This window comes from Panicum virgatum, chromosome 3N, assembly GCF_016808335.1.
Source record: "Panicum virgatum strain AP13 chromosome 3N, P.virgatum_v5, whole genome shotgun sequence".
NCBI lineage: Eukaryota > Viridiplantae > Streptophyta > Magnoliopsida > Poales > Poaceae > Panicum > Panicum virgatum.
The window spans coordinates 7,712,584-7,731,360 of NC_053147.1; the positions used below are offsets into that span (position 1 = coordinate 7,712,584).

An 18,777-nucleotide genomic window follows, 5' to 3' on the forward strand; every position below is an offset into this window, starting at 1 on the left:
CCATATCTCAATTTGCAAAATTAATACAAAATTTTGAACTAGTGAGGGTTGGAGGGGCACCTAATGGATACCAATTGGCACCCCTACTAATAATATGACAATTCCAACCTGCTTGTCCTTTATGCAAAAATAGACTCCATGAGATCTTACATGCAAAAATAGACTCCATGAGATCTCACGTGAAATAGACATCCCTGTGTTTTCTTTATAGAAATAAAAAAATTCGTATGGCGCAGCGCATCGGAGAGGCCGTTCAAACTAATAAATGGTGACCTCGTGACATTTCTTGCAATAAGTTGAAAAAAAAAGGAAATAGTCACAACAACATTGAGAGGCCTTGCTGTTTCTTACGAGAACAAAGACGACCATCCAGCTCGGCTAACTTCGAGGACCGTGACAGTGCTGCTTGCTAGATTCACCGTCCAAATGTCCAATTCTCCGGCAAGCCGGCCACTAGTCTATTATAAAGTTTCTGTCTTCTCCGACGAGATGCGGTGTTCATATACTGCACCCCAACACGACCATGGATCACGGCATCGACGTTGCCGGTCTAGGCTAGCATACTTTGGGTTGAGCCGACGAGAGCGAGGCCTATGCTTGGCGGACCAAGTCACCTCCCACCCTTGGTCGGCTTCCATTTTCAGACGCGAGTCGGCTTCAGAGGCTGCAGGAGCCTGAGGGACCGTGACAGTTATTCTTCAACAAACCTTGCACAATGAAGATTCATTAGCTCGAACTCTCGATCATGGGCTCAGTGAATTTGGTGGCCTCCAATGTCTCGAGAGGAAGAAAGGCAAAGCAATGCTGTGGTGGCAAAACTTGAGGTGCCCAAACACCTCACCTTCCCAATGGGATTCCATGGGTTCTGGGTAGATGAATGACACTAAGCATCCAATCTAACACTAGCGAGGCTAGGAGCAGTTCACAGTTGGTCAAGCAAACTGGAATACAGGATACTCTGTAAAAGTCGGTGCAAGTGTTGACATGAATATTGATATGTAAATATTTATACTTTCTTTAGCAACAATTATTCGTATCACTTTTCGGATGTCCCCTGACCACACCTATAAACCGAACATAGGAAGCACACTTGATGTTTAAGACATAAATAACCTTGCACGATAATCATTAGAGATTCCACTAAGAATACCAATCAAGCAAATGACACCAAGCACGGCCATTGCCAACCATGCAACTAACACTAATTCTAGAACTAATCTTGTACAAAATCAAGAAATCACTAGAACGCGAAATCGGAGAATTGCTGTGCTCATCAGTGTATACGAGCTATAGTTACCACGATGAAGACAAACACGGAGAGCATGAAGGACATCCTCACTAAATCATCAGATATGTCGTAATCCTTGTCCTCAGCTTGAAAAAGCATGTCACAAGCCCAAGTATTTTCTCAAAGAATTCCCTGATTTTTGCTTGGGTGTTTTCTAGGACCCACATCATGAATCCAGAAGGAGCTTTCCTTGATATGATATGAGTCTCGTTGGCTGGAAAGAGAGGATAAGTTGCATCAGATAAAGATCCACACACTGGCGGAGCCTCTTGGAGGCCAACCTGGGCCCCGGCCCCCCTTCCTCCCAAAGAATTTACGAGGTTTTGGTTTATTTTGGTAGTCCGCTTATTACAAGCAACTCACGTATCCGAGTTCATTCATGGATCTTGCAGGATTATCCAGAGAGGACCACGTGCAATCATGTCTATTGCTTTTCTTGCATTTTGCATCGTTTGACTGTGATTGCTGGATAATGTGTCGCGACGCTCTCTTTTTATTGTATTCGCTAGCTATTGCTACCTCACCGGCTGCGGAGCTCGCTGGGCACTGTCGCCTAGACATAGGAAGAAGAGCACAGGGCTCCTAAGAGGCTACAGCTAGTCCCTTTGTCGATTCTTTTCTAAAATTTAACCTTGCAAGTTCATAGATTCATAGTTTTTGGTGATAACTTGATTTTTATGCTAATTGCTACCCTCAAAAGCTTAGTTAGCTAGGTTTATATTATTTGATGCCTCACGCATACTTATCTAATACCATCGCCAAGCTTTCTCTCCATTGTGCTCTAGGGCGCCATGACATGTGGCACTTAAAGCTTGCCTGCGGTGCGGCATGTCGGCTCTTTGAGCTTGAGCCTTTACAAATTGGCCCCACCTTAATTTTATCTCACGCTCCACCACTGGATCCACCCAAGAGTCCCACATAACTAAATGTGCTATTTCGTTTGTGCATTGACAAAGGTTTATTGGGCTGCTGGTTGCAGATTCATCCAACATATCAAGCAAGACTCCAACTTCTAAACAAAGGTTTATTGGGCTGCTGGTTGCAGATTCATCCAACATATCAAGCAAGACTCCAACTTCTAAATGGATTATTTTATTTGCTTGCTTTCACAATGATATTTTAACGAAGTTCAATTAGCCAAATTAACATTGATTACCCATACCACCCAAAAGATACAAAAGGCAGAATCTGTCACATACCATCCTAGAAGGATCTCTTGAATTCTTGTACTACCTCGTTGTTTGTCACAGCTTGCGATACAGCCTTGTCAGTTGACAACGCCATAACCATTTTCTGCATGAAGGCAACAAGATGTCACTATTCAGCAGGAAAACTAGTGACATTTGCAGACAATATCTTTCAATGAATGCTAGTAATGTGTCAATATTTTGTGGCACCAAATTAAGTTTGCTAGACGTCAATAATAAGCCATATTAACCTGAATGGAAGGATCTTCATTCCATAGGCAGAATGCATCCAGTACACTCTGATGTTCCTTTGTCAAAAGGAACTAGCAGTTTCACTCCATTCATCTGATCTGACCTCTGATGCATCATAATCTACATCAAAGTAATTTTCAAATATCCCAGATGAAGGGTTTATTTGGTGGCCTCCAATGTCTCAAGAGGAAGAAAGGATTTAGAATGGCATGGATGCATAGGTATGTACCGAAGTAGCAGTAATTCACCCACTAAATTAAATCTGCTGCCTTCATCTCGTCCCCTGAAACTGCAAATGCGTACATATATGTGTATGAGTTGCTCTGCATTGAAAAATCGAGCATGCAGTAGGTGTCAACTATCATGCCATTGCTATGAGTTGCTAGGGAGGCATGCATTTTATCCCGGTTTCAGCAACAATTCCATTACCCCCAACACTTCCGGCGTGGCCCTCAGCTCAAAGAGCTGCAAGCAAAACATAGCATCGATATAACCACACACATACAAGTATGACACAGCTGACTGGACAGATCTCATCCTAGAGCGTTTGTATCTCAACAAGCAAGCAACAAGCATATATGCATTGCATGGCCATGGTTGTCATGGTAATCTCGTTGGCATCGATCCTCTCCAATGTGTCCCGACAGAGCTAGGAAAGTCGTCGATGTGGCTACATGTGTAGTGAATGCTTGCGTACCTGCCATGTCGCAATCTGTGAGTGACGGTTATCGGTTACCAGCTTCAGGCCATTTTCACGAAGCGTAGCATAGTCTACATGGCGAATAGTGGAGCTCCGCAGTCATCGCGCCTGTCACAATCTCGCGATGGATACCAGCTTTGATCAGGCCGTCTCTGATCATATCGTTTTGACACTACTTATACGCACTAAAGCCACTAATTATTCCTCCGGATCATGCTGTGCTCAAGGTCTTAAGTAAAATACATCAATATTCAGAAACTATCAAACTAGTAAAATCTTTCTTTTCTTCCTCAAAAGGAATGAAAGTCAAGTAGAAGCTGAAAGATCAACACCAAATAGATAACACAATGCAAGAAAAAATTGATTTCACTTACAATACGTACGTAAGATCCCTGATATGATTGTCGTCCATGTCGTCTTACTCTACATCTGCAGTTCTGCTATAGCTACTGTACTGCAGCCTGCAGGTCTAGAGAGGAATGCAGTTTCATTTACTAGCAGACAGGCACAAGAAAATCGACACAGGTTATGGCAGCGTGTCTTGCTCAAAAAAAAAAAGGGTTATGGCAGCGTGCATGCACAAGGCACCACAGCATGGCACCACACGCCGCACCACGTGCTTTGCGCGGCCATATTTCAGCGGGCCGGCCGCGCGCCGCCGTCGGCGACGTCCACGCTGGTGGTGCAGGCGAGGAGGCGGCGGAAGATGGCGCGCACCGCGCCGCACGACGCCTCATGCAGCCTCCTCACCATGGCGCACCGCTTCTTCTGCTTCTTCCTCCGGCTTCGGCTCCTCCTCGCCTTCCTGTCGCGGAGGCCCACGTCCTCTCTGTCCCTGCTCTCGCTGCGGCCGACGGCGCCGCCGGCAATGTTGCTCGCGCTGCCGACCGAGCCGGCGTCGGAGGCCGCCGCGGACCCGCCGCCGCCGCCGCGCTGCGGGAGGAAGGGGAACACCGCGGCGCGCTCCCGGACGCGGCCGAGGCATGCCATGGTGCGCTCGGGCACGGTCTCCTTCTTCTTGGAGAAGGTGTAGCTGCGAAGGTACATCTGCCGGCACGAGTAGCTGTCCACCACCAGCGGGCTCGCGTACCCCGCCGCCAGCTCGCCGCTGTATCCGCCGCCGCGGCGCATGCTGGCGCTGCCGCTGTAGCTGTAGTAGGACGCGCTGGCGCCGGGGCTATCCTGCCCTCCGCCTCCGCCTCCCTGGCGCCGCGCCATGGCCACCGACTTGACGAACTCGGCGTCGGACTCGGGCCACTTGTACAGGCTGACGTAGCTTGCCCGCACCGGCGCGCGCGCGTCCACGCAGCCGATGGCCGCCTTGCACCCGGTGGCCATGAATGGCGTCTCGGCCAGCTACCTACCTAAGCCAGCTGCTTAAGCTTCTGCTGCTCAGCTAATCACTGTTCCTGCTTAGCTTACTCTGCTTGCATTTGCATCAGCCCAGCCGCCCGTAGCTGTAGAAGAGAGAGGACATGGAGGAGCTCGGACTTCGGCGACCTGTGTGTCGTGTGGGGTATATAAGAGAGACAGCGCGACAGCGACTGAACGGCACGGGAGCATGTGAGGGACAGGTTAAAGGGAGACGAAGGAGAGCGCTTGGCTTTGGTTGCAAGGAAAGGTGTCGCGATTTCTGCCGCGAGAATTATGTGGCATCATCATCGTGGTCACTCTCAAGCCATGAGTGCTAGCGAGCTGCTGCTGGCCATGGCTTTGCCTCGCATCCGGCCTGGCCAGTCAAAATGTGAGGCCTTCTGCGCGCACTCTCTGAATCTCTTTTATATGCGCCGCACTGCAAATCTGCAGCAGCAAGACTCCCAAGTGAAAAAATGTCAGAAACTTTAACATGAAGTAACATTCATATGACAACTAGTTTGGTCGCATTTTCCGTTGTGAGGATCAGTTTCCGCAAGGTCCACGGTTTTGCTGTTGTTCGCGGTTTGGCAGGAATTTAACCACGATCTAGTTGTTAATCGAGTTACGTGGTGTGTTCGACCGCCTATTGTTCTGTCAGAGGAAGGTAGCCTACCATGTCTATAACTCTATATGCCTGTATCAGTAATGGACTAGCGAGACACATGTCTACATCAGCTGGCTAATACTACTATATATACAGTAACCAATTGTTTCAGTGTTCCATTTCATTAAAAAATGTTCAACCGACCCTGACCGGACAAAGGGGTAGATCCTTGTGTTGAGCTCAAGGAGGACAGCTAGACAGAGCCACAGAGGCATGGAGCATGCATGGATTGGAATGATTGAAACTTGTGGTTAAGGACTCATAATGCGCGCATTCGGGTGCGTATTCCGAGGGCCACGCTCACTGTTAACAAACACTATGCCATTTTACTCTCGCGAGTATTGAAACGTAGCCTAATGGGATGTAATTGGGGACATGACAGTATGTCAATACTAGTGACAGGCCACTAGACGACCTGCTGCTTCTGCACTGACCAATTGACTAAGGGGGTGGAAACAGGGACTTCAAAAAAGTCCTAGGGACTTTTTAGTATTTAGAAGTATTAAATAAATATTAATTATAAAACTAACTGCAGAACCCTGGGGCTAAACTGCGAGACGAATCTAATGAGGTATCTTAATCTATGATTAGCGAATGGTTACTGTAGCATCAATGTAGCAAATTATGAATTAATTAGGCTCATTAGATTCGTCTCGCGAAAAAGCACTCAGCTGTCAAAAAACATTTATAAACAGATTTTATTTAATACTATAAAATAGTAAGATTCCTTTTGATGTGATAGGGACTTCTGAAAAAAAAGTCCTGGAGCCAAACAAGGCCTAAGGTGAGGTGAGGCCCTGGAAAAGGACAGGTGCAGCATGCCTGAACTTCAACTGATTCCCAGCAGTACCGAAAGCAACTGCACGAAACTTGGACAATCTGCACTATGCGCTGGATTTCTCAGATTATAAATGTTTGATGCGATTTTTTGTTGTTTTATTTACACTTTTTGTTTCAGGATGAAAATAAAGACAATAGATGGGTGCAGTTTCTGATGTGGGGTTCAGCACTATCAAGCGATCGAAATGATCAGTAGCTGCCCCTTTCGTTAATCGCAATCATAATGGATGGAAGCGTGCGTGGGCAAGAATCTGTTAGCGTTGTGCGAGCGAGTACGTGGTGAGGCGCGGTGGTGGTGCCAAGTGCTAGATTGCAAAGGAGGCCTTTTCCCTGGACAAAATTCGTTGGATAGTTAAAAGTATTCAGACCTGTTACAGTGACTCAGGTCCTTCAGCTATACATACGGAGACGCAGCAGCGAGGCAGTGCAAGGCATGGATCTCTTGTTCATCACTAGGAAGAACAGTGCAGACAATGGCGTACTTGCGGCGCCAGAGTAGCTTGATGCCTTGATCTCCAGCAGAGGAAAGAACAGTACTGTCCCAGCAGCTTGTTTCAGCCATTATCTAAAACAAAGTAGCCTGTTTCAGCATGACACAACATATATTGGACTAGTATAGGAGGAAATATAAACAGGAGCACAGGATGAGGAACAGAAAAAACTAGCTGCTCCATCTCCTAGATAACTTCCTCATTGCCCTCCTTGTTCAGCTTTGATTGGGTCGATAAAGGAACAATAAACAACCTAAACCTGCTCGATCGCACCAAGATCCAGATCACATTCACAGGACATCGTGAAGCACTAGGCTCGGCGACGGGTCAATCAATCGATTGCCCCATCTCATCAGCATCAGCAGCGGCATCAAGAGCTAGCGCCCAGCGGGCAGCACACATGACACATGCATGAGGAGTATCATTGTGGCCACCATGCACGCGCGGCGCTTCCCACTGCCCAGCGCTGCAGTTGCTGCAGAGTAGCCCGCCGCTAATCAAGATCCAGAGTTTAAATGATAAATGCGCCTTCGTTAAACAGAAATAGAAGCCTGAGGACGCGGTAGCTAACGCAACCGACAGTGTCACTCACGAGACACCATCATGGCACGGATTAGTACTAGTCTGAATTTCCATCTGGTCCTTTGCGTTGTCCTCTGCCACCGCTGCGTGTCGCTGTGTTCTTCTTGCAATCTTGCCTTGGCCCATACTGCAAGCAAAGAGATGCGTAGAGTGTATAAGATGGATCTCATACGGTTACCGTATACAAGAGCAGTGTGCGCGATCGCCACATAGTACGTGGCGCCAATCGATCGGGCGGTGGAGGATGATCATTGCTAGCTGCTGCCCCGGCGACACGGGGATCTGCAAATCCATTGTCCATCAGGGTTCAGTCAGGGCTGCCAAGTGTGCATGGCTGTGTTCCTCGGATTCCGTCCCCTGGAGAGCACGACAGAAAGGCACTTTTCACTTTTTGAGTAGGAGTATTTCGTGTTACCACGCCAGTTCAACCACTTTTTTTTTTTTGTTTTCTCGTGCCAATTATTCGCGTTCAGCCGTTCACTTCTCTATTTTATCTATCTATCTATTATATTTTTAAGGGAGTGTTAAAATAAGCCACCACATTCACCGAGAGGGTCTAGAAATTTTCATGTTAATCTAAAAAAGAGAAAGATTTGCACCGTTGGATTTTATGAAGATCTAACGGTTCAAACTAACTCAAAAGTCCATATCAAATATGATTAATAGATATTTAATTTCGAATTAAAAGATTAAAGAAAATTAGGATATGACAGAGAGTCCATGATGAATAAGATCAGTAAATATCTAAATTCGGAATTAAAAAAAAAATTAGAACTTAACCAAAGAGTCCATATTGAATACAATTACTAAATAGGTAAATTCAGAATTATAGAATTGAGAAAATTAGAATTACTCTAAAAAAATTCATATTAGCCAAATAGCAAAATTAAAATTATAAAAAAAATTAGCATTAAATATGACTAATAAATAGATAAATGCAAGAACTAGAAACAAAAAAATTGTAGTTGATGTGTAGAGTGATTAAGAAGCATATTAAGAAGGAAATAGTTGAACAAATAGTATATGTCAAATGCAATAATAAAAATCAAATAATTTAATGAAGATCTAAATAGTATTAATGTATAGGATTTACATCATTGAATTTAATGAAGATCTATCGGTCTAAATTGGCCAGAAGAGTCTGTCTAATTTAATGAATATAATATTCTAAACTACCCAAAAGTGTTTGTATCCAATTAAAGTTAAATACAGAGTTCGCATGGCATAAAAACTCACGTCTCCATCTATGTCTCACATTAACCCTCCTCAAATATGCAAAAGAAAAAAAATATGGCAGTAGAATAAGCGTGACAGCGCGATCATAGTTGTATTATATCTGTATTATAGAAAGAGATAGTTGCTTTAAAAAACCTTCAGAACGCCCTGCACTGCAGCGCGACCGTAGTATTTGCCCGAGATTCCAAATCACAACTTTTTGTGTCTCAAGAACGTCCTACAGTACATGCAGCTGCATGAAGCAAATTGGACTCTACTCAAAACCATTGCAAAACTCAATCAGCCCATTTCTTCTGGAGCAAGTGAGCAACCAAACATATAGGGATGAAAAAGATAGTGACGATGTGCAGAGTTTTAGATATGCAAGGTATTGCAAGACCATCAGCACCTTATGATTGTCAGTGTGGGCCAATAAAAATGCAAGCCAATCAATGTGAGAGAAATATCTGCCGAAGAACCAATGCTTTCTCCAAACAAGGATTATCAACATAAATATTGCATTCCAGAATAACTTCAGTTATACAAACTAATCTGATGGTGTTCAACGAAGATTCATAATTATGTGGGCATACAAATAGTTCCATACAAGTAATAATCTGGGATAAAGAGTAAAGCACCGAAACCTACAAATAAATGTGACTATTTATTATCCCAATCTAAATAGATGCATGGGAAAAATCACAGACTTAATCGTGTGAGGAATCAAATAGTATAAATAATTCTTAACATTATTATCCACATCTAATATTTTATAAGTACATGAAAAAATACTAGGCACGGAACACAAATGTTATCTATACCTCTAAAGAAGTATAGAGAAAGAGAATAGTAAAGGATAAAGAAGCAGCAAGGTTGAACGGATAAAGAAAGTAGAAAAGGAGAATAGAAAAGGAAGGTAGGAAAAACGAGAAAATGAGGGGAAAAGAAAAGGACAGAGTGGAATTATTGGTTTAGTCTTTAATTAATATCATTAGTCACTACTATGTTATTTCATATGAAATTATGTTATTATGAAATCACATTATATATTACGGACGGATATAAAATTATAGTCAGGGCACGTTGGATATTTGACATCATCCATATATTCATGAAAAAACAGGAGAACCCGTTCTACCGAACAATTTTCAAAATGGCTCTATATCCATAAGAGAAGCCGTTCCATCAAAGAAGCCACAACCAGAGTTATTTTAGCCATAGCAAGAGGCTTAGAACCCTGCTAATCTATCCCAAAGTTGATTGCCTACGGTACAAAACAAATGATTCAAACAAATGTTATCGCTAGTCCTCTTCGCTTAGAAAAAACAAAAGACATGAGCCACAATCTAAACTCATCAACTGAGTCGAACTAAACAGGGAACTTCTCCATTAGATGCATCGGACATGAAACACACTAATTGATTTCAACTATACAGAGGAACAAAATGGAATACAGAGAAATCAGTAGAAATAGCTAGAGAAAATGGAAGATAAAAAATAAGAGTTAGAAACAACAACAAATTTATATATGGAACTATCCATCACCGAGATGACAAAACTCTAAAGTAGGCCAATTTATATGGTCATATGGGCTAAAAAAATAAAAAATTATGCAGTGACCAAACTGGGAAAAATAATATAGATTCGATTGAATAAAAATTTTAAAACATATATGCATTCATATAGCGCACATATATATAAGTTCAGCATAACATTTATAAACTAAAGTCAGCATGAGGCCCCAACTTATTTTTTAGCATAACTTTTTTCTTGTCTAATCCATGATTATTTTTATTTCGCTCCTATGATGAGTCAGGTCTAGATATGCTAGATGCTACTTAGGTGCTCTAACAACTACACAAGATATGTTCTCGCTAAATAATAATCAAAATATTGCAAGATACAAATCGAACTTCAACATCTAAGTCACAGACTGTTAGCAAACATCACTAATACATACATATAAATATATTTCATAAATGCTTATAAAAAACTTTGTATAAATACAAACATATACAATATGCATCCATATTTAAGGTGACCCAAAATTAAAATCAATCCCCAAATTTAGATTTTGCAGGTTAAAATTATAAAATATGCAACTATAATATAGAACAAAACAACATAAAAATTGATGATTGGTATGAACTCCTATGCATAGAAAGCTGCAGGTAGTATTCATCAAGAGCAGATGAGAGGTAAATAAATTTACGAGCAGGTGCCTAGCCAGATTGGTTTGGTGGCCTTACTAGCACTTCTTAGGTCGGGTTACCCCACCCCTGTGTAAGGGTGGGCAGAGGTTCGGAGGTTTTCTCGATCTACGTGAGGTTTTTTTTTCTTACATTAATGCTTGGAGATGGCTTGCCCCTTGCAAGTTGAGTTTTTTTATGTAAAACAATTAAAAAATAAATAAATAAACTAGCTACCCACGCTATTAGCGTGGGCCACCTTGCTAGTTATATTATTAAGGGAGGGTTAAAAGAAGCCACCACGTTCGCCGACAGAGTCTAGAAATTCCCACATTAATCTAAAAAAAGAAGAATTTTCACCGTTAGATTTTATGAAGATCTCACGGTTCAAACTAACTCAAAAGTTCATATCAGATACGATTAATAAATAGCTAATTTCATATTTAAAAATTAAAGAAAATTAGAACATGACAAAGAGTCCATGCCCGAATACAATTAATAAATAGCTTAATTAGGAATTAAAAATAAAGAAATTATGGCTTAACCAAAGAGTCCATGTTGAATAAATTACTAAATAGGGAAATTCAGAATTATAAATTAAAAAATTAGCATTAGCACTTGACAAAAATCATATTAGCCGAATAGCTAAACTAAAAATTAAAAGTATAAAATTTTATTATATTATTAAGGGAGTGATAAAAGAAGTTGTTCGTCGAGAGAGTCTAGAAATTCGTACGTTAATCTAAAAAAGAGAAGGATTTGCACTGTTGGATCTTTTGACGATTCAAAATAACTCAAGAGTCCATATCAAATACGATTAATAAATAGCTAATTAAGAAAAATTAGGACGTGACAAAGAGTCCATGCCCCATACAATTAGTAAATAGCTTAATTAGAAATTAAAAAAAATAAGGAAATTAGGACTTAACCAAAGAGACCGTGTTGAATACAATTACTAAATAGGCAAATTCAGAATTATAAAATTAAGAAAATTAGCATTAGCACTCGACAAAAAAAAGCCAAATAGCTAAACTAAAAATCAAAAGTACATGCCAAATATGACTAATAAATATATAAATGCAACAACTAGAATACAAAAATAATTTATTGTTGATGTGTGTAGTGATTAAGAAGCATATTAAGAAGGAAAATAACTAAATAAATAATATAGGTCAAATGCAATAATAAAAATCAAAGTTTGCATTCTATGCCAAATAAAGTTACTGGATACTCCAATTTAATGAAGATCTAAATAGTATTTGTGTATATAATTTACACCGTTCAATTTAATGAAGATCTAACGGTCCAAATTGGCCAAAAGAGTCCATGTCCAATTTAATGAAGATGCAATATTCTAAACTACCCAAAAGTGTCTGTATCCAATTAAAGTTAAATACAGAGTCCGCATGACATAAAAACTCACGTTACCATCTATGTCTCGCATTAACCCTTCTTAAAGATGCAAAAAATATAGCAGCAGCATAAGCATGACAGCGCGATCATAGTTGTATTGTATCTGTACTATAGAAAGAGACAATCGCTTTAAAAAATCTATGGAATGCCCTGCACTACGGCGTGACCATAGTCTTTGCTTGAGATTTCGAATCCCAACTTTTTGAGTCTCAAGAAGGTTCTGCAGTACATGTTGTTGCTGCATGAAGCACACTGGATTCTACTCAAAATCATTGCCAAACTCAATCAATCCATTTCTTCTTGAGCAACCAAACGTCAAGATAGGGATGAAAAAATAATGATGATGCGCAGAGTTTCAGATATTGTAATCTATTGCAACACCATCAGCACCTTATGAATGTCAGTGTGGGCCAATGAATACGAAGGATTGTCATCGTAAATATTGTATATTCTTGAACAACTTCGGTTATACAGTGATGGTGGTCAACGAAGATTCATGATTCTGTGGGCATACAAATAGTTCCATACAAGTAATTATCGCTAGGATAAAAAGTAAAGCTCCAAACCTACAAATAAATGTGACTGCTATTAGCTCAATCTAAATAGATGCATGGGGAAAAATAAGGGACTTAGTCATATGAGGAATCAAATAGCATAAATAATACTTAGTATTATTATCCCCTTCTAATCTTCTATAAGTACATAAAAAACACTAGGCACGGAACACAAAATGTGATCTATACCTCTAAAGAAGTATAGAGAAAGAGAAGAGAAAAGGATAAAGAAGCAGCAAGGTTGAACGGGTAAGGAAAGTAGAAAAATGAGAATAGAAAAAAAGCAGGAAAAATGAGAAAATGAGGGCAAAAGAAAAAGAACAAAAGTGAATTTATTGGTTTAGTCTATAAATAATATCATTAGTCACTACTATGTTCTTACGAAATCATATTATAGATTATGAAAAAATATATTAAATTATAGCCATGGTACGTTGGACATTTGACATCTTTCATATATTCATGAAAAAAATAGGAAAAGCAGTTCTACCGAACAGTTTTCAAAACAACTCTATATCCATAAAAGAAGCCGCTCCATCAAATAAGCCACAACCGGAGTTATTTTAGCCACAGCTTCAGGTCAGGAGCCCTGCTAATCTATCCCAAAGTTGATTGCCTACAATACAAAATAAATGATTCAAACAAATGCACGTTGTTGCTGCTCCTGTTCGCTCAGAAAATACAAAAGCCCTGAGGCACAATACTAAATAGGAAACTTCTCCATTAGATGCATCGAACGCAATACACACTAATCGATTTCAAATATACGGAGGAACAAAATAGAAGATAGAGAAATCAATAGAAATAGCTAGAGAAAATGGAAGATAAAGAAAAGAGTTAGAAACAACAGCAAAGATATATATGGAACTATCTATCACCGAGATGACACAACTCTAAAGTAGGCCAATTTATGCAGTCATATGGGTAAAAATTAATAAATTGTGCAGTAATCAAAGTGAAAAAAATAATAATAGGTTCGGTTAGATAAAAAATAAAATATATATGCATTAATATAGCACACATATATATAAGTTTTGCATAACATTTATTTATCAAAGTCAGCAGGAGGCCCCAACTTATTTTTTAACATATTTTTTTTGTCTAATCCATATAATTATTTTTATTTCGCTCCCGTGATGAGTCAGATCTAGGTCTGCTAGATGCTACTTAAGTGCTCTAACAACTACACTAGATATATTTTTGCTAAATAATAATAAAAATATTGCAAGATACAAATCGAACTCCAACATCTAAGTTACAGATTGTTGACAAACATAACTAACACATACATATAAATATATTTCATAACTACTCATACAAAACTTTATATGATTACAAATATGTACAGTATACATCCGTATTCAAGGTGACCCAAAATTAAATTCAATCCTCAAATTTAGATTTTGCTGGTTAAAGTAGTAAAATATGCAACTATAATATAGAGCAAAACAATATAAAAATTGATGATTGACATGAACTCCTATGCATAGAAAGCTGCATGTAGTATTCAACAAGAATAAACGAGAAGTAAATAAATTATCAAATACATCTCTTCTGTCAATGTAAATATTTTTAAAGAATTAAATAAAAAACTAGCTACCCGTGCTATTAGCGCGGGCCACCTTACTAGTTATTACCAATTGGAGACTCCTTTGGAGCCTTCACATGAAGCCACCAGGATCCTAGGTGGACACTCTATAGATAAATCCTATAAATTCTCACAAAAATCAGAAACATCCAGCGATCAATCCAACAACTCTAATTATAATAACCATCAGATCTGTTATCTTTCCTAATAAATTAACCACATCTGTCATTATGAAAATAGACTAAAATAACCCCCTAAACATGTATCTAAATTACCCACCTATGCTATTATAAAAAAATCTAAAATAACCCCCTAATTTTTGTGTAAATTACCCACCTATGCCATTATTAAAATAATACAAATACCCTCCTAAATTTCCATATAAATTATCCAATTATGTCATTATTATTACAAGTTAAATTACTCATAAATCCGAATCTAAATTATATATTATAATAATATATTAAAGTGCACCAATATAAAATTTTAAAATTACTATTTCTATCATTATTAATATATTATTTATATAAAAATATTATCCACGCTATATGTCACCGTATATTCATGTATGATGGAAGAGATAAGAACATCAATTCACAAACAAATAGTTCAACTAAATATATATTGAATACATATGGAGGTGCACAAAATCAAATCTATTGTAACTAAATAATAAAAATATATATTTTAGAGTACGAGCGTGAGATAGTTCTAATTAGCCCGAGAGCAGACAGACTAGTTTAAAAAATAAGGGAACGAGCGCGTGATAGCAAACAAGTATCGTAGGGTATGGGCTGAAAGGACCTAGCGGCCCACGTGTGGTACTACTGGCCCAAGGAAAGGCATCATTATGGATTTCGGGCCTACGAAACGACTTCAGCTGCACTGTGGGCCATCTTGCTCGAAAAAGTATGTATGGGCAGGTACTAGGAGCAACTTGCTGAGAACTCCGTATTTTGGCCCACGCCCCACGTATGACACGCGTGAATGTAATGTAGGCCTCGAAAAGCCCGGCATCGCAGTTTGAATGGCGGCCCACTGGCTGCTGCTCCTGCGTGTTGCTGTGTTGGTTTTGCTCGCCTGGAGGCAAAACGGAACGGAACGGGAAAGGCGATGGCACGTGGTTGGCGACGCGTGGATGTGGAGCGCCCGGTTGGATGTTGGAGGTCAAGTCAAGGATGAGTATCTATCTCGTCTATTATCATTATCATTTTAGCAACCCCCCCACTCACTCATTAAGGGTGTGTTTACATCACTTTGAATTTTACATTTTTGAATTTTTAAAAGAGAATTTTCAATATTTAAAGTATTAAATATAGATTAATCACAAAACTAATTACAGATCTCGTCTGTAAACTACGAGACGAATCTAATGATCCTAATTAATCTATGATTATAACATATTTACTGTAGTATTACTGTAGTAATTTAGTATCTAATCACGTCATAATTAATTTCATTAGATTCGTCTCGCGATTTACAGTCCATGTGCGATTTACTTTTTAACTATATTTAGTACACCATACAAATGATTTATAAAAAAATTATGTTTTATATTTTGGGATCTAAACAAGGTCTAACCTATCATGCATTTTACCAGCCAACCCAGCTGCACTTGGTCGTCAGGTCTGTCAAAATCACGGCCGGCCAATCCTGCCTGGTGTTCCTCCTCCATCTGCGGCGGCTCTCCCGGCGACCTGGGCTTTCTCCGACCACCAAGAAGTAGCTGGAGATGGACCCGGACGGCCGCCAAGTGGCTGGAGGTAGCGGACACAAGCTTGGACTTCGCCGCACCACCCCACCCCACATGAGCTTCGCCTGCTTTTACTCTTGGGAAATTTGTCTGCTGGACATTGTGAAAGTGTGATTTTATGTGCAACACATCACAAAATTGAATATTGTCCATAACACACTGCGAATGTTTGATTTGGTCTGCAACACATCATAGCAATTATAATAATCATTTTCAGCTGAATGAAGATGTAAATAGACTATTTTGCCCCTGGCCCCTGTCATCCTCTTCCTCTCCCCTCCTCGCGTCTCTCCTTTTCTCTCATTCTCTTCCTCCTCGCCGTCGCCAGCCAAGGCGCGGGCGCTCGCCCGAGTCTGCTCCGGCGCCGCCACCGGGGGCGAGCGCTCGCCAGTCCGCGTCGCCGCCCACGGCGGGCCCCTCCCGCACGGTGAGCGCAACGTTGGGGCGGCACGCATGCAGCGCCGCCGCCGCAGCGGCCTCTAACTCGGGCAGCTCCAGGGGCTCCCCGGAGGGCGCGACGCGGACTGGCGGCGAGGGACCACGGAGGGACGCGGGCCGGCGGCGGAGCGGGGCCATGGTGGAGGCGGCAATGGGCCGCGGCGGGGCGCGGGTCGGCGGCGGCGTGGGGCGGAGGCGGCTCGAACCGGCAGCGATGGGCCATGGCGAGGAGCGGGCTGGTGGCGGCGCGGACGGCGTCGAGGGCTGCGGCGGGATGCGAGGAGGAGGCGGCGCATGACCTAGGCGGAGGCGGCTCGGACCGGCGGCGAGGTGCATGCCCGTCGCCGTCGACGCCCGCGACATGGCTCGTGCTCGCCACCGTCTTGCTGGGCTTGCTGGGCTCCACATGGACGCGTGAAGCGCCCCGACCCCAAAGATCGTGGCTAAACCATGTATTAATTACCGAATAAGGTCTCCAGCATAATACATGTTACATCAAGTGGAGTCCAGAGTCATACAGAGCTTTATTTAACACGTACACGAGGGGTAGAACAACCATAGGATAACAACTAGCATAACGACATGCAAGACTAGCTCTTCGTCCATCACGGCTCCACTCAATCACCTTGGGTGCGGACGCGATCTACTCGTAATCTTCAGGCACAAAGTCAGGATCCTCTGAAAAAAAAACAATCAACAAGAGTTGAGTACGGAAGTACTCAGCAAGTCCCACCTCACCCTTACGGGGAGGGAGTTACAGATTAATATGCCAAGGTCCATTAATCCACCAGAATAAATAACAAATATAGTATTAAAGGTAACCCAACCAGTCATCCATCTCATAGGCTGGGTGGCTCATCTAGTTGAGATGTCCACACCGTAACCTGTCCAAACCGAGGACACGGACCATTCGAATGGATTGTACACTCTGCAGAGGTTGTACGCTTTACCCACACGCACTTCACCGTCCAGAGACGGCTCCGTCATAGCCGACACCCAGCCGTGGCTCAACCCCGACTAGTCGCCCACAAATCCCCGGGTCTTGACCAATCCAGGTCTCACCCCAAACATAACCACCTCGGACGACTACCAGGTTAGCCAGTGGGATTAGGCTAAGGCTTGCCCATACAAGCTCATGTGGTCGTACTGATAGTAGGTTAGGTGAGATGGCACCACAACACAAGCAGCCACAACCATAACCAACCAAACCCGAGATGTCACCACGACAGAGCTCGGTCGCATGTCTACCACCACGGTAGCGCATGCACCAACACATCCCATACTGCCCTGATCTCATTACCAACCCAGTTTCATCATTTAACAAGATCTGATAACATGCAGGTTTGGCAGTAAATCAACATGCAACATGGCTTCATTCAGTGGTTTCTCTCATTCTCTCAGTGATTCATCTCATGTCATCCTATGTCTATCAAGTTTTATTTAACCTCACTTAGGATCAATCATGGTCAACGTAAAGGATCGATGAGACTTGCCTTCGCTCACGTACGCGTCGGCGGTTTCCTGGTCTCCTGGTTCCTCCGGATTCTCCTCCGGAATCGATTCTATCGTCACGCAAACACAAACATACAAGGCAAACATTCATCAATACCATACAAATATAGTTGTATTAATTAGAGTTTGATTTTAGATGAATTTAGGAAGAAGAATCAAGTGAATCGGAGTTCGGATGGATGAGATATTATAGTTGTAAGATTGAGTATTTAATTAATTCCGAAAATAGAAAACAATATTGATTTAAGGGTGTGGCGTGCAGCAGGTGCTGCGTGGGCTGCTTGTGTGGCGTGAAAGCTTCCTCTGGACGGCCCAACATCTGTGATTTAATTCAGATAGAGTCAAGCCGATACAAGCTCAGAGGAACAGAGGAGACAACAGCAGCCGGCGTTCCTCTTCTCTGCCACAACGCCATGGCAGGGCTGCTCGAGCTCGAGCCGGCGGCAGCTCCGGCCACCGTTCTCGGAACCGAGAGCACGGGGAGAGAGAGGAGGGCGAGGGCGTTCCATTTTGGTGGCTTCGACCAGACGGTTGGTTACGGAGGGTATTCTGGGTCTTCATAACAGGAGCCGATTGGGCTGGCTTCTGGAAAGAACCGGGGTGCGCTTTGGCTGAAAAGGCACCCTGGCTTCTCGGGCCGGAGTGAGCCGGATACTGAGTCCTCTGAAACTTCTCCAACTGCTGGGGTTTCTTGCTTTCAAACCGACGTTTGCGCTCACTGAGTTCTGCCTTCATGTTTCTCTCAGTGGTAATAG

General features: G+C 42.0%; 2 protein-coding genes and 1 pseudogene across 2 annotated transcripts; all 3 read right to left on the bottom strand.

Moving 5' to 3' along the window:
* Positions 1–391: 391 nt before the first annotated feature.
* Positions 392–3,431, bottom strand: LOC120667500 (annotated as a pseudogene).
* A 314-nt stretch (positions 3,432–3,745) lies between these two features.
* LOC120664068 lies at positions 3,746–5,154 on the bottom strand. Its single transcript, XM_039943066.1, has one exon. It carries the CDS (start codon positions 4,763–4,765, stop codon positions 4,064–4,066), a length of 702 nt encoding a protein of 233 aa, XP_039799000.1. The 5' UTR covers positions 4,766–5,154; the 3' UTR covers positions 3,746–4,063.
* An 11,218-nt stretch (positions 5,155–16,372) lies between these two features.
* LOC120667501 (vegetative cell wall protein gp1-like) lies at positions 16,373–16,873 on the bottom strand. The gene has a single exon (XM_039947567.1). The coding sequence runs from the start codon at positions 16,871–16,873 to the stop codon at positions 16,373–16,375; it is 501 nt and encodes a 166-aa protein (XP_039803501.1).
* Positions 16,874–18,777: the final 1,904 nt, after the last annotated feature.

Coding starts and splice junctions, on each gene's coding strand:
- LOC120664068 (XM_039943066.1), bottom strand. CDS start 4,765: ATGGCCACCGGGTGCAAGGCGGCCATCGGCTGCGTGGACGCGCGCGCG.
- LOC120667501 (XM_039947567.1), bottom strand. CDS start 16,873: ATGTCGCGGGCGTCGACGGCGACGGGCATGCACCTCGCCGCCGGTCCG.